This window comes from Balaenoptera physalus, assembly GCF_965194825.1.
Source record: "Balaenoptera physalus genome assembly, chromosome: 1".
NCBI lineage: Eukaryota > Metazoa > Chordata > Mammalia > Artiodactyla > Balaenopteridae > Balaenoptera > Balaenoptera physalus.
The window spans coordinates 164,807,682-164,821,252 of NC_138882.1; the positions used below are offsets into that span (position 1 = coordinate 164,807,682).

At 43.5% G+C, this 13,571-nt stretch overlaps 1 protein-coding gene and 1 pseudogene across 2 annotated transcripts in view; one reads left to right on the plus strand and one right to left on the minus strand.

The window, feature by feature from the left end:
• The window catches only part of RHBDL2 (rhomboid like 2), a 97,296-nt gene that overhangs the window by 61,336 nt on the left and 22,389 nt on the right, over positions 1–13,571 (plus strand). The window contains exons 2-3 of the mRNA XM_082422352.1: positions 7,532–7,798; positions 12,363–12,511. Of these exons, the coding sequence (XP_082278478.1) occupies positions 7,532–7,798; positions 12,363–12,511 (416 nt within the window). The remainder of the gene's footprint in view (positions 1–7,531; positions 7,799–12,362; positions 12,512–13,571) is intronic.
• On the minus strand, positions 10,590–11,668 carry LOC309641596 (protein LTO1 homolog pseudogene; annotated as a pseudogene). The gene is made up of 2 exons: positions 11,619–11,668; positions 10,590–11,572 (listed from the first exon to the last, which is right to left on the minus strand). The product of its transcript is annotated as a protein LTO1 homolog pseudogene (transcript).

The window sequence follows — 13,571 nt, forward strand, 5'->3', positions numbered from 1 at the left end:
CAGGCTCAGCAGCTGTGGCTCACGGGCTTAGTTGCTCCGCGGCATGCGGGATCCTCCCAGACCAGGGTGCAAACCCGTGTCCCCTGCATTAGCAGGCAGATTCTCAACCACTGCACCACCAGGGAAGCCCCTGTGCAAAAGCTTTTAATTTTCATTAGGTCCCATTGGTTTATATTTCCATTTCTCTAGGAGGCAGATCAAAAAGGATCTTGCTGTGATTTATGTCATAGAGTGTTCTTCCTATGTTTTCCTCTAAGAGTTTTATAGTGTCTGGTCTTACATTTAGGTCTCTAATCCATTTTGAGTTTATTTTTGTATATGGTGTTAGGTAGTGTTCTAATTTCATTCTTTTACATGTAGCTGTCCAGTTTTCCCAGCACCACTTATTGAAGAAACTGTCTTTTCTCCATTGCATATCCTTGCCTCCTTTGTCACAGATTAGTTGATCATAGGTGTGTGGGTTTATCTCTGGGCTTTCTATCCTGTTCCATTGATCTATATTTCTGTTTTTGTGCCAGTACTACATTGTCTTGATTACTGTAGCTTTGTAGCATAGTCTGAAGTCAGGGAGTCTGATTCCTCCAGCTCCATTTTTTTCCCTTAAGACTGCTTTGGCTATTTGGGGTCTTTTGTGTCTCCATACAAATTTTAAGATTTTTTGTTCTAGTTCTGTAAAAAATGCCATTGGTAATTTGATAGAGATTGCATTGAATCTGTAGATTGCTTTGGGTAGTATAGTCATTTTCACAATATTGATTCTTCTAACCCAAGAACATGGTATATCTCTCCATCTGTTTGTATCATCTTTAATTTCTTTCATGAGTGTCTTATAGTTTTCTGCATACAGGTCTTTTGTCTCCCTAGGTAGGTTTATTCCTAGGTATTTTATTCTTTTTTTTGCCATGGTAAATGGGAGTGTTTCCTTAATTTCTCTTTCAGATTTTTCATCATTAGTGTATAGGAATGCAAGAGATTTCTGTGCATTCATTTTGTATCCTGCAACTTTACCAAATTCATTGATTAGCTCTAGTAGTTTTCTGGTGGCATCTTTAGGATTCTCTATGTATAGTATCATGTCATCTGCAAACAGTGACAGTTTTACTTCTTCTTTTCCAATTGGTATTCCTTTTATTTCTTTTTCTTCTCTGATTGCTGTGTCTAGGACTTCCAAAACTATGTTGAATAACAGTGGTGAGAGTGGACATCCTTGTCTCGTTCCTGATCTTAGAGGAAATGCTTTCAGTTTTTCACCATTGAGAATGATGTTTGCTGTGGGTTTGTCATATATGGCCTTTATTATGTTGAGGTAGGTTCCCTCTATGCCCACTTTCTGGAGAGTTTTTATCATAAATGGGTGTTGAATTTTGTCAAAAGCTTTTTCTGCATCTATTGAGATGATCATATGGTTTTTCTTCTTCAATTTGTTAATATGGTGTATCACACTGTTTGATTCGTGTATATTGAAGAATCCTTGCATCCCTGGGATAAATCCCACTTGATCATGGTGTATGATCCTTTTAATGTGTTGTTGGATTCTGTTTGCTAGTATTTTGTTGAGGATTTTTGCATCTATATTCAGGAGTGATATTGGTCTGTAATTTTCTTTTTTTGTAGTAACTTTGTCTGGTTTTGGTATCAGGGTGATGGTGGCCTCATAGAATGAGTTTGGGAGTGTTCCTTCCTCTGCAATTCTTTGGAAGAGTTTGAGAAGGGTGGTGTTAGCTCTTCTCTAAATGTTTGATAGAATTCGCCTGTGAAGCCATATATTCTTGGACTTTTGTTTGTTGGAAGATTTTTTTCATCACAGTTTCAATTTCATTACTTGTGATTGGTCTGTTCATATTTTCTATTGCTTCCTGGTTCAGTTTTGGAAGGTTATACCTTTCTAAGAATTTGTCCATTTCTTCCAGGTTGTCCATTATAGTGGCATAGACTTGCTTGTAGTAGTCTCTTAGGATGCTTGGTATTTCTGTGGTGTCTGTTGTAACTTCTCCTTTTTCATTTCTAATTTTATTGATTTGAGTCCACTCCCTCTTTTTCTTGATGAGTTTGGCTAATGGTTTATCAATTTTGTTTATCTTCTCAAAGAACCAGCTTTTAGTTTTATTGATCTTTGTTATTGTTTTCTTTGTTTCTATTTCATTTCTTTCTACTCTAATCTTTATGATTTCTTTCCTTCTGCTAACTTTGGGTTTTGTTTGTTCTTCTTTCTCTAGTTCCTTTAGATGTAATGTTAGATTGTTTATTTGAGATTTTTCTTGTTTCTTGAGGTAGGCTTGTATTGCTGTAAACTTCCCTCTTAGAACTGCTTTTGCTGCATCCCATAGGTTTTGGTTTGTTGTGTTTTCATTGTCATTTGTCTCTAGGTACTTTTTGATTTCCTCTTTGATTTCTTCAGTGATCTCTTGGTTATTTAGTAAAGTATTGTTTAGCCTCCACGTGTTTGTGTTTTTTACGTTTTTTTCCCCCTTTAATTGATTTCTAATCTCATAGTGTTGTGGTCAGAAAAGATGCTTGATATGATTTCAATTTTCTTAAATTTACTGAGGCTTGATTTTTGACCCAAGATGTGATCTATCCTGGAGAATGTTCCGTGCGCACTTGAGAAGAAAGTGTAATCTGCTGTTTTTGGATGGAATGTCCTATAAATATCAATTAAATCTATCTGGTCTATTGTGTCATTTAAAGCTTGTGTTTCCTTATTAATTTTCTGTTTGGATGATCTGTCCACTGGTGTAAGTGAGGTGTTAAAGTCCTCCACTATTACTGTGTTACTATCAATTTCCTCTTTTATAGCTGTTAGCAGTTTCCTTATGTATTGAGGTGCTCCTATGTTGGGTGCATATATATTTATAATTGTTATATCTTCTTCTTGGATTGATCCCTTGATCATTATGTAGTGTCCTTCCTTGTCTCTTGTAACGTTCTTTATTTTAAAGTCCATTTTATCTGACATGAGTATTGCTACTCCAGCTTTCTTTTGATTTCCATTTGCATGGAATATCTTTTTCCATCGCCTCATTTTCAGTCTGTATGTGTCCCTAGGTGTGAAGTGGGTCTCTTGTAGGCAGCATATATATGGGTCTTGTTTTTGTATCCATTCAGTGAGCCTATGTCTTTTGGTTGGAGCATTTAATCCATTCACGTTTAAAGTAATTATCAATATGTATGTTCCTATGACCATTTTCTTAATTGTTTTGGGTTTGTTTTTGTAGGTCCTTTTCTTCTCTTGTGTTTCCCACTTAGAGACGTTCCTTTAGCATTTGTTGTAGAGCTGGTTTGGTGGTGCTGAATTCTCTTAGCTTTTGCTTGTCTGTAAAGCTTTTGATTTCTCCATCAAATCTGAATGAGATCCTTGCCGGGTAGAGTAATCTTGGCTGTAGGTTCTTCCCTTTCATCACTTTAAACATGTCATGCCACTCCATTCTGGCTTGTAGCATTTCCGCTGAGAAATCAGCTGTTAACCTTATGGGAGTTCCCTTGTATGTTATTTGACGTTTTTCCCTTGCTGCTTTCAATAATTTTTCTTTGTCTTTAATTTTTGCCAATTTGATTACTATGTGTCTCAGTGTGTTTCTCCTTGGGTTTATCCTGTATGGGACTCTCTGTGCTTCCTGGACTTGGGTGGCTATTTCCTTTCCCATGTTAGGGAAGTTTTCGACTATAATCTCTTCAAATATTTTCTCTGGTCCTTTCTCTCTCTCTTCTCCTTCTGGGACCCCTATAATGAGAATGTTGTTGCGTTTATTGTTGTCCCAGAGGTCTCTTAGGCTGTCTTCATTTCTTTTCATTCTTTTTTCTTTAGTCTGTTCCGCAGCAGTGAATTCCACCATTCTGTCTTCCAGGTCACTTATCCGTTCTTCTGCCTCAGTTATTCTGCTATTGATTCCTTCTAGTGTATTTTTCATTTTAGTTATTGTATTGTTCATCTCTGTTTGTTCTTTAATTCTTCTAGGTGTTTGTTCTTTAATTCTTCTAGGTCTTTGTTACACATTTCTTGCATCTTCTCGATCTTTGCCTCCATTCTTTTTCCGAGGTCCTGGATCATCTTCACTATCATTATTCTGAATTCTTTTTCTGGAAGGTTGCCTATCTCCACTTCATTTAGTTGTTTTTCTGGGGTTTTATCTTGTTCCTTCGTCTGGTGCATAGCCATTTGCCTTTTCATCTTGTCTATCTTTCTGTGAATGTGGTTTTTGTTCCACAGGCTTCAGGACTGTAGTTCTTCTTGCTTCTGCTGTCTGCCCTCTGGTGGATGACGCTATCTAAGAGGCTTGTGAAAGCTTCCTGATGGGAGGGACTGGTGGTGGGTATAGCTGGGTGTTGCTCTGGTGGGCAGAACTCAGTAAAACTTTAATCCGATTGTTTGCTGATGGGTGGGGCTGGGTTCCCTCCCTCTTGGTTGTTTGACCTGAGGCAACCCAGCACTGGATCGTACCAGGCTCTTTGGTGGGGCTAATGGCAGACTCTGGGAGGGCTCATGCCAAGGAGTACTTCCCAGAACTTCTGCTGCCAGTGTCCTTGTCCTCACAGTGAGACACAGCCACCCCCCCCCCCGCCTCTGCAGGAGACCCTCCAACACTAGCAGGTAGGTCTGGTTCAGTCTCCTATGGGGTCACTGATCCTTCCCCTGGGTCCTGATATGCACACTACTTTGTGTGTGCCCTCCAAGAGTGGTCTCTGTTTCCCCCAGTCCTGTCTATGTCCTGTAATCAAATCCCTCTAGCCTTCAAAGTCTGATTCTCTAGGAATTCCTCCTCCCGTTGCCGGACCCCCAGGTTGGGAAGCCTGACGTGGGGCTCAGAACCTTCACTCTAGTGGGTGGACTTCTGTGGTATAAGTGTTCTCCAGTTTGTGAGTCACCCACCCAGCAGTTACGGGATTTGATTTTATTGTGATTGTGCCCCTTCTGCTGTCTCATTGCGGCTTCTCCTTTGTCTTTGGATGTGGGGTATCTTTTTTGTGAGTTCCAGTGTCTTCCTGTCGATGATTGTTCAGAAGTCGGTTTTGATTCCAGTGCTCTCACCAGAGGGAGTGAGAGCATGTCCTTCTACTCTGCCATCTTGAACCAATCTCTCTCTATGGCCGTTTTTCAATTGGGTTGTTTGTTTTTTTGATGTTGAATTGTATGAGTTCTTTGTATATTTTGGATATCAACCCCTTGTCAGATGTATCATTTGAAAACATCTTTTTCCATTCAGTAGGTGGCCTTTTCCTTTGTTGATAGTTTTCTTTGCTGTGCAAAAGCTTTTTAGTTTGATGTAGTCTCATTTGTTTATTTTTGCTTTTGTTTACCTTGCCTGAGGAGACACATCCAAAAAAATATTGCTAAGACTGATGTTAAATAGCAGACTGCCTGTGTTTTCTTCTAGAAGTTTTATGGTTTCAGGTCTTACATTTTAGTCTTTAATCCATTTTGAGTTTATTTTTGTATGAGGTGTGAGACCATCTTTTCCCCATTGTATATTCTTGCTTCCTTTGTTGTAGATTAATTGCCTGTATAAGTATGAGTTCATTTCTGGGCTCTCTATTCAGTTCCATTGATCTATGTGTCTGTCTGTTTCTGTGCCGGTACCATATTGTTTTGATTACTGTGGCTTTTTAAATTTTTATTTATTTATTTATTTTATTTATGGCTGTGTTGGGTCTTCGTTTCTGTGCGAGGGCTTTCTCTAGTTGTGGCAAGCGGGGGCCACTCTTCATCGCGTTGCGCGGGCCTCTCACTACCGCGGCCTCTCTTGTTGCGGAGCACAGGCTCCAGACGCGCAGGCTCAGTAATTGTGGCTCACGGGCCCAGTTGCTCCGCGGCATGTGGGATCTTCCCAGACCAGGGCTCGAACCTGTGTCCCCTGCATTGGCAGGCAGATTCTCAACCACTGCGCCACCAGGGAAGCCCCTGTGGCTTTTTATATAGTTTGAAATCAGAGAGTGTGATACCTCCTGTTTTGTTCTTCTTTTTAGGATTGTTTTGGCTGGATTACTTGTGAAACTAATAAAGCTTAAGCTTCAGACTTCTACTTGCATGGGCTCCTTCTAAAGCAGTGTACATTTATAATTTTTTTTATTTTGTAATTTTAATTTTATATTATTTTTTCCAAAGAAACCCCCCTCCCAAATTGTTTAAGCTTCAGAGTACACAAAATCTGTACCTACTCCTGCATAGAGGGCAAAAATCTAGTGAAATCCTATCATGCAGATATAATCATGGTTAATTCTCCAGATGTTTTCCTGTGTAACAATATATTACTTTTTACAAAAATTGGATTGTACTCTATGTAGTGTCTGGTAATATTATTTTTTTCCCTTAATATATTTGAGCCTCCCCCATCCCTTTTTTTGACTTGAAAACATTTGATTGAAAGATTTAAATAGTTCAACCAGAAGTAAAATATTACAGAACTAAACTGAATGGAGAAGGACAGTACAGCTAGCACCATGACACAGGGAGAGGAAAGAGTATGTAGAGCAGGCCTCACTGTTACAGACATGCTGCCTCAGTAACCTATGTATCTGCTTGGTATCACCTAGCACAGCTGTAACTGTACAATTATTTGTGTAATTTTTGTTGACCTCAGCCTCCTGCATGACATTTTAAACACTTTGGGATAGGGATGGTGGCCTGATACAGAGTAGGTGTTCAACAGATATCTGTTGAATAAATCCTTGAGTGTTTGGATGTTGAGGATTGAGTTCAAGGGAATACTGGATGTGGAAATTAGTAGGAACTCAACCAAGAGTGTCAGATGTCAGAGAATTGTTGGGAAGATGTGTTTTAGCGAGGGTGTTAATGTTGTATCTGGAGAACCAGTAAGGAAGGGTCTACTTAACTCCCAAGTGCTACAGAATGGGCAGTGTGGCATTTTAGAAAGGACACTGATAATTTAGAAGGAGAAGATGTGGGTTTAAATCATTTTTGAGGGGGGAATGGGAAGCGAATTTTTTAACCTATAATGGGGCCCCTAGCATAGTACCTGATATATAGTCAATGCTCAGTAAATTATTTTTGATTCTGAATCAGAAACTAGAGATCTGTGTTTGGCCTGGGAGCAGAAGCAAGATGAAACTAAGAAGGGAAAGGAGATTATTTACTTAAGCTGGACAAAACTGAGTTCAGTTATGCAGTGAGCATGGTTTGGACTCTGAGATACATCACCTCGTGGCAAAGCTACTTCTTACACTAATGGTTGCTTTGAAAGTCAGTGGCAGAGGGGAAGGAATTGGTATATGAGGTAGAGTTGCCATCCCAAAGTTCCAGTCCGTCCTTTGGGTGGTGTCAGTAGGTGAATCCATAAATGACTTCTGGGGAGTCCTCTCCCTCAATTGGGGAGACTCTAGTACTTTTTCACCATTACACACTGGTGACAAGGGTATGGATATTACGTGTATTTGGGCACCAGATCTTCAGCTGCCTTCTATTAACACACAGGAAAGGCATTGGAAACCAATGGTTGTGCCAGAGAGCCCAGGAAAGAGCCATGGCCCAAAAACTGTAGGGTCATCTATTTTTCCCTGACATTCATGTCCCTTTCAGGTGGAGGGTGGACCCAGGACAATGGCTGCTGCTCATAATTTGGAGATGGAAGAGGATGTGAATCTGAATAGGGATAGAGAGATGAAAGAAATGCTGGAAGAGGAGAAAATGAGAGAGTACAGGGCAGGTAAAGATCCCTTCAAGCCTAAAAAGGTCCAGAGGATTGTCTCAAAATGGATGCTTCCTGAACCGATGCGAAGAACATACCTGGAAAGAGCTAACTGCCTCCCGCCCCCTGTGTTCATCATCTCCATCAGCATTGCTGAGGTAAGCGTTCGGGGTGGTGGGCACTGGTGCAAGGAGCCCTGGGGAGTTGTACACACACACTGGGGCTTTAGATCAGGTCTAGATAAGAGACTGGAAAACGTAAGAGGTGAGCTTGGCGATGGCAAGTACAGCACACACAGAACTCAACCTCACCCTCTCCAGAGTTCCCTTCCCAGGTTTTTCTTAAGTTCCCAGTCACTTTTAGCCAAGGGTTGAGTTTTATTTTTCAAACAACTCCCCTGCCCAGCAGTGACCACAGTTTTAGTGGTTTCGCTTCATTTTAGTTTGTGGGGACTTTAGAAATCAAATAATTTTGGGGTTGCAAATTGGTTTGATCTCATGAACCAACTTTGATTGATTGGTAAGGTCTATCAGGAGCCATATGTTTAGAAGAATTATAGGTTGCCCCCAGATTTCAGTAGGAAAAAAATGGGATCCTCTAATGATGTCTACTATGTGCAGCATGTAGTGGGTTTCAGACTCTGGTCTAGTCAATCCTTCTGTTTTCCAGAAAAGAGTGCAAGGCCTAGAGACATGGGACGATTTGCCCAAGGCCACATACTTAGTTATTTGGCCAGGACTGGGCTTCTCCTGAGCCTCATCTCACCCAGCTTTTTCTCCCACACCATGATATCTCATAAAGGAATTGACAGAGGATGGCTGCCTGTGGGGTGTGACTTTAGGGCCACTAGGAAGTCCCTAATGTCATCCTCTTAATTCCCACTGATGCCTCAACTTCCTTATCAGGGACGGTATTAGTCAGGATTCTTTAAAGAAGCAGAACCAATAGGATGTATACACCCTCATACACACACACATTATCTATCTATCTATCTATCTATCTATCTATCTATCTATCATCTATCATCTATCTACATACACATGTATATGGAGAGAGAGACATTGATTTATTTTAAGGAATTGGCTCATGTAATTGTGGAGGCTTGGCAAGTTTAAAATCTACAGGGTAGGCCAGGACTGGAGACCTGGGGGTAAGAATTACAGTTGAAGGCCAAAAGCCATTTTTAAAAAAAATTTATTTTATTTATTTATTTAATTTTTGGGGCTGCGTTGGGTCTTAGTTGTGGCATGCAAGATCTTTTTTTTGTTGCACCGTGCGGGCTTCTCTCTAGTTGTGGTGCACGGGCTTAGTTGCCCCACGGCATGTGGGACCTTAGTTCCCCAACCAGGGATCAAACCCACGTCCCTTGCATTGGAAGGTGGATTCTTTACCACTGAACCGCCAGAGAATTCCCTAATTAAAAAATTTTAAACAAATTTGGGAATTCCCTCGCAGTCCAGTGGTTAGGACTCAACGCTTTCACTGCCAGGGGCCTGGGTTTGATCCCTGGTTGGGGAAGTAAGATCCCACAAGCCACATGGCATGGCCAAAAAAAAAAAAAATTCTTTTTTAAAACGAATTTTTTATTTTGGAATAATTTTAGCTTTACAGAAAATTTGCAGAGATAGTGCAGAGAGTTCCTGTATATCCCTCACACAATTTCTCCCATTGCTAATATCTTATATTTCCATAGTACATTTGTCAAAACTAAGAAACTCATATTAGTATATTAGTATTAACTGAACTCCAGGCTTAATTTGGTTTTTACCAGTTTTTCCATTAGTGTCCTCTTTCTGTCCCTCTTGTACCCTCGAACCCAGGGTATCATGCTGCATTTAGTTTTCATATTCCCCCCAGTTTACTCTGATCTGTGACAGTTTCTCAGTCTTTTTTTTTTTTTTTTGCTTTAAAATATGCTGTTTATTTTTTCTCCAATTATAAAAATAATACATTGTCCAAACAGTTTAGGAAACACAAAAATCCACCCAGGAAAATGACAACAAAAGCCCTTTCATCCCACCAGCCAGAGATGAGCTCTGCTGGTGTCTGTACGAAGGCACATCTGAGGCTGTGCGCCCAGCCCTGGGCTCCGCAGAACTGAGGTTGGGACTGCAGGCCAGGAACGTACAGCGAGACACACATAAGACGGCCGAGCAGGATAAAGGCGGAGTCTTGTCCTCCAACAACTAGAAGCCGTTTCTTCCTCCTCGGCACATGGTGAGGACCAGCGCCCCAGGCCCTGCAGAGACCCCCCCAGCAGCTGCCAGGGGAGCACAGTCTACCCAGATGCTCTGGAATGATTTTGAAATCTGGAGCGGATTCACGGCTACCCGTGTGCTAATTTCACTCACGGCTTCCAGATCTGCTCCCTGGGCCAGTAGCGGGTGGGGAGAGGGCTCTGGCCGGGGTGCCCGAGGGGCCTGGACACGGGCCATCACTTGCAGAGAAACGCCCGGGAGCCACACATCTCACGGGGGACTGGCCTGCCGGGACCTCACCACGTATAGACGATGCCTTTAAGTCCGGGCAGAAGACAGAGAACTCACACTAAAAGGAAGGCTGCAGTAAGGCTCCAAAGTTTCTGCACATGGAGCGGTGGCCTTAAAATCCCCTCCCCTTGACCATTTTTGATGCTGCAGAGCCCCATCCACCCGGGGACACAGGAAGAGCACGTCTGGGCTCCCTGGGGACAGGGCTGGCCTTTCCTCCTCTCAGCCAGACGCCCATGTCCATGGCCACAGACGACACCCCAGGGCTCCACGGGGCACAGCGGGGATCTGCGGGCAGGGACCCCGAGCTTGTGGGTGCGACCGCAGGTTCCAGAGCGGGCACCAGGAGATGGGGGTTGGATTCCCAACTCTGCTGCCCGCTGCCTTTGGACCAGGCAGTCTCTTGGGGCTCCGTTTCCTCGACTATAAAACAGGAATAACGCCCACCTCATGGGCTCCTGAAGGGACTAAATAAAACATGAGAAGCAGGTCACAGCACTGGGGCATCTCAAGGGTCAATAAATGTCACAGTACCCATCACTCTTTCCCATTAACCTGCTTCGTGTCAACCCTGTGGCTCTCATTTTTAAAAAAACTGTCCCTCTGAGCACTGACCAAAGCCTGGGGGGATAAATGGGAGGTTTATCCTATCCAGAGCCAACCCGAGTCTATATCCAGCCTGGCCTGCCAGGTGGCGAGAAACCGTGAGCCAACGGCCTGGACCCTGGATCAGAGACAGCAGCCCGGCGAGGGCTCTGCCAGGGCTGTGTTCAGACTGCAGAGCAGACAGGGCCCAACAAAGGACGGGCTTGTGTGGAGGGGCCCTGTGGGGGACACCGAGGCGATGCAGGCAGACCTCAGGGGAAGGAAGCCCTTTCACCGGCCAAGCTGGAACCCTCCCTGCAAAACACTGAATCCCCCATCGTTGTTTTGCCTTTAATCACATTTTTAAACACTTAACATACAAACATCTGTTCCTTGATGTTTTGTCTGTTCGTCTGTCATCAAAATGAAAGTCCAGAACCTTCCGTACTAATTTTAAAGTCGGGCTGAACGTTTAGTAATGAACAAAGCTGCTTAAATTTCCCTCTAATTTTGTCTAAGTCTTCGTGAAGTTTATCATAAGTAGGGTCATCATAAGGGAATTTCTGAATCATTGCAATCAGCGATTCTAAGACCTTCACCTATTTGCTGTCTTTCTCAGTGGAGCAACTGTGCAGGAGACATCTCCGAGCAAAAGCGAAACCTTGGTAGCAGCTGATCTCAGATCCGATTTTAGCTCCATGAAACGTGCCATGCTGCCTTCCTTCAATCATACCCAAACTACTTCCTTCTTCATAGCCTTCCTGATACCCTTCCCCGTGAAACCTCTCATCCGCCATCACGATGGCGTCGAATGTGTCTTGACTCCCGGCCGTGGCGGCAGCCGCCCCGCCCCTGCCCCTGCCCCTGCCCCTGCCCCTGCCCCTACCCCTGCCCGTACCCCTACCCCTCGGGCTCCGCTGCCCTGTGCTGCTGCCGCAGAGCCGTGAGGCTCATGCATGGACGTACCGCTCCTGGGGAGGCGAAGTCCACTTCCCAGTTTCAGTCTTTGCTTTCCATGGCTTTGATAGTTTTGAGGAGTACTGGCCAGGTATCCTGTAGAATGTCCCCCAATCTGGGTTTGTCTGATGTTTTTCTCGTGATTAGACTGAAGTTATGGGTTTGAGGGAGGAAGACCACAGAAGTGAAGTACCCTTCTCATCAGATCACGTCAGGGAGCAGAGGATAGGGGACATCCACATGACATCCCTGTGACATTAACCTTCATCACTTGGTTAAGGTCGTATTTGCCAGGTTCCTCCACTGTAAAGTTACTATTTTTCCCTTTCCCTCCTCTATTCTTCAGAAACCAGCAGTGACTTAATTTCATCTTAAGCTGTAAATGAACGACCAAATAGTGAGTTTGGGAAGATGAGGGCAGTGGGTATTTAAGAGAGGAAAGTGGATTCGAAAGATTCTTCTTTGCAGTTTGGTCTGTCTACAGCTGCTCCTAATCGCTGGAGGAAGTGCCCACAGTTGTATGGTCAGATATATGGCAGGGAATTGAATTCCTGTCATCTTCTGAGCACATGCTAGGGAGTGGCCCTCTTGAGAGCTAATTGTTTGAAACAGAGGTAGTGCCCGTGGGCTTTAATGGGGCCTCTCTCTGCAGAAGGTGTGGTTAACGTCTGTGTCTGCCCCTCCCTGTCAGCTGGCAGTGTTTATTTACTATGCTGTGTGGAAGCCGCAGGAACAGTGGATCACCTTGGACACGGGCATCTTGGAGAGTCCCTTTATCTACAGTCCTGAGAAGAGGGAGGAAGCCTGGAGGTTTATCTCATACATGCTGGTGCATGCTGGGTAAGGACTGACAGTTAAGTCACTGATGTCAGAGGTGACTATAAGTCATTGTAACCCAGAGCATTTGTTTGGTGCTTTATTATTGATCAGGCACTTTCACGTCCATAATCTTGTTTGATCCTCATGGCAACCCTAGGAGGCTTGTATTACTCTTTGCTGTTTCGTGTCTGAGGCTTATGGGATGTAGACTCTTGCTCCGTGTCACACAGCTAAGTTGTAGAGTGAGGCTCTCAGCCCATTAGTGCTAACTCTAGGTCCAGTGTACTTTGTATTGCATTGTAACTGCCTAATATTGGTATGTCTGTAGGAATATTAATGAGAAGAGAAATCGTTACCAAACCAAAAGTGTGTTCCTGAAGCTGTGTGATGTTGTTAAATGTTCTTTTGAAAATGTGAATCATCAGTGCCATCCTCCCCACCTCTGCCAAACACTTAAAAAATTCATGAGCATTTCGATGAGTGTATAATAATGTTCATTTAGAATAATACAAGCAATAGGTGATGTAGAGCCTGCCATTTTTGCTTACAGTTTTTTAAAAATTTTTATTTATTTATTTTTGGCTGCGTTGGGTCTTTGTTGCTGCCCGTGGACTTTCTCTAGTTGCGGAGAGTGGGGGCTACTCTTTGTTGTGGTGTGCAGGCTTCTCATTGCAGTGGTTTCTCTTGTTGCGGAGCATGGGCTCCAGGTGCACAGGTTTCAGTAGTTGTGGCTCACGGGTTCTAGAGCACAGGCTCAGTATTTGTGGTGCACGGGCTTAGTTGCTCCACGGCATGTGGGATCTTCCTGGACCAGGGCTCGAACCCGCGTCCCCTGCATTGGCAGGCGGATTCTTAACCACTGTGCCACCAGGGAAGTCCCTGCTTACAGTTTCTTAAATGCTAATAGCCTTCAGTGACTTTGCTCAGAATCCGTGATTCACCATGCCCACTGCAGACAGTGAGCAGCTTGCTACTGGCCCCTCCTCTCTGGTGGACTCCTGGGGTTTCAGATGACGCCAACTTCATGTATGCAACCTACCCAGCCCTGGACCTTGAAAGATAACTCTGGCCAGTGGCTAAA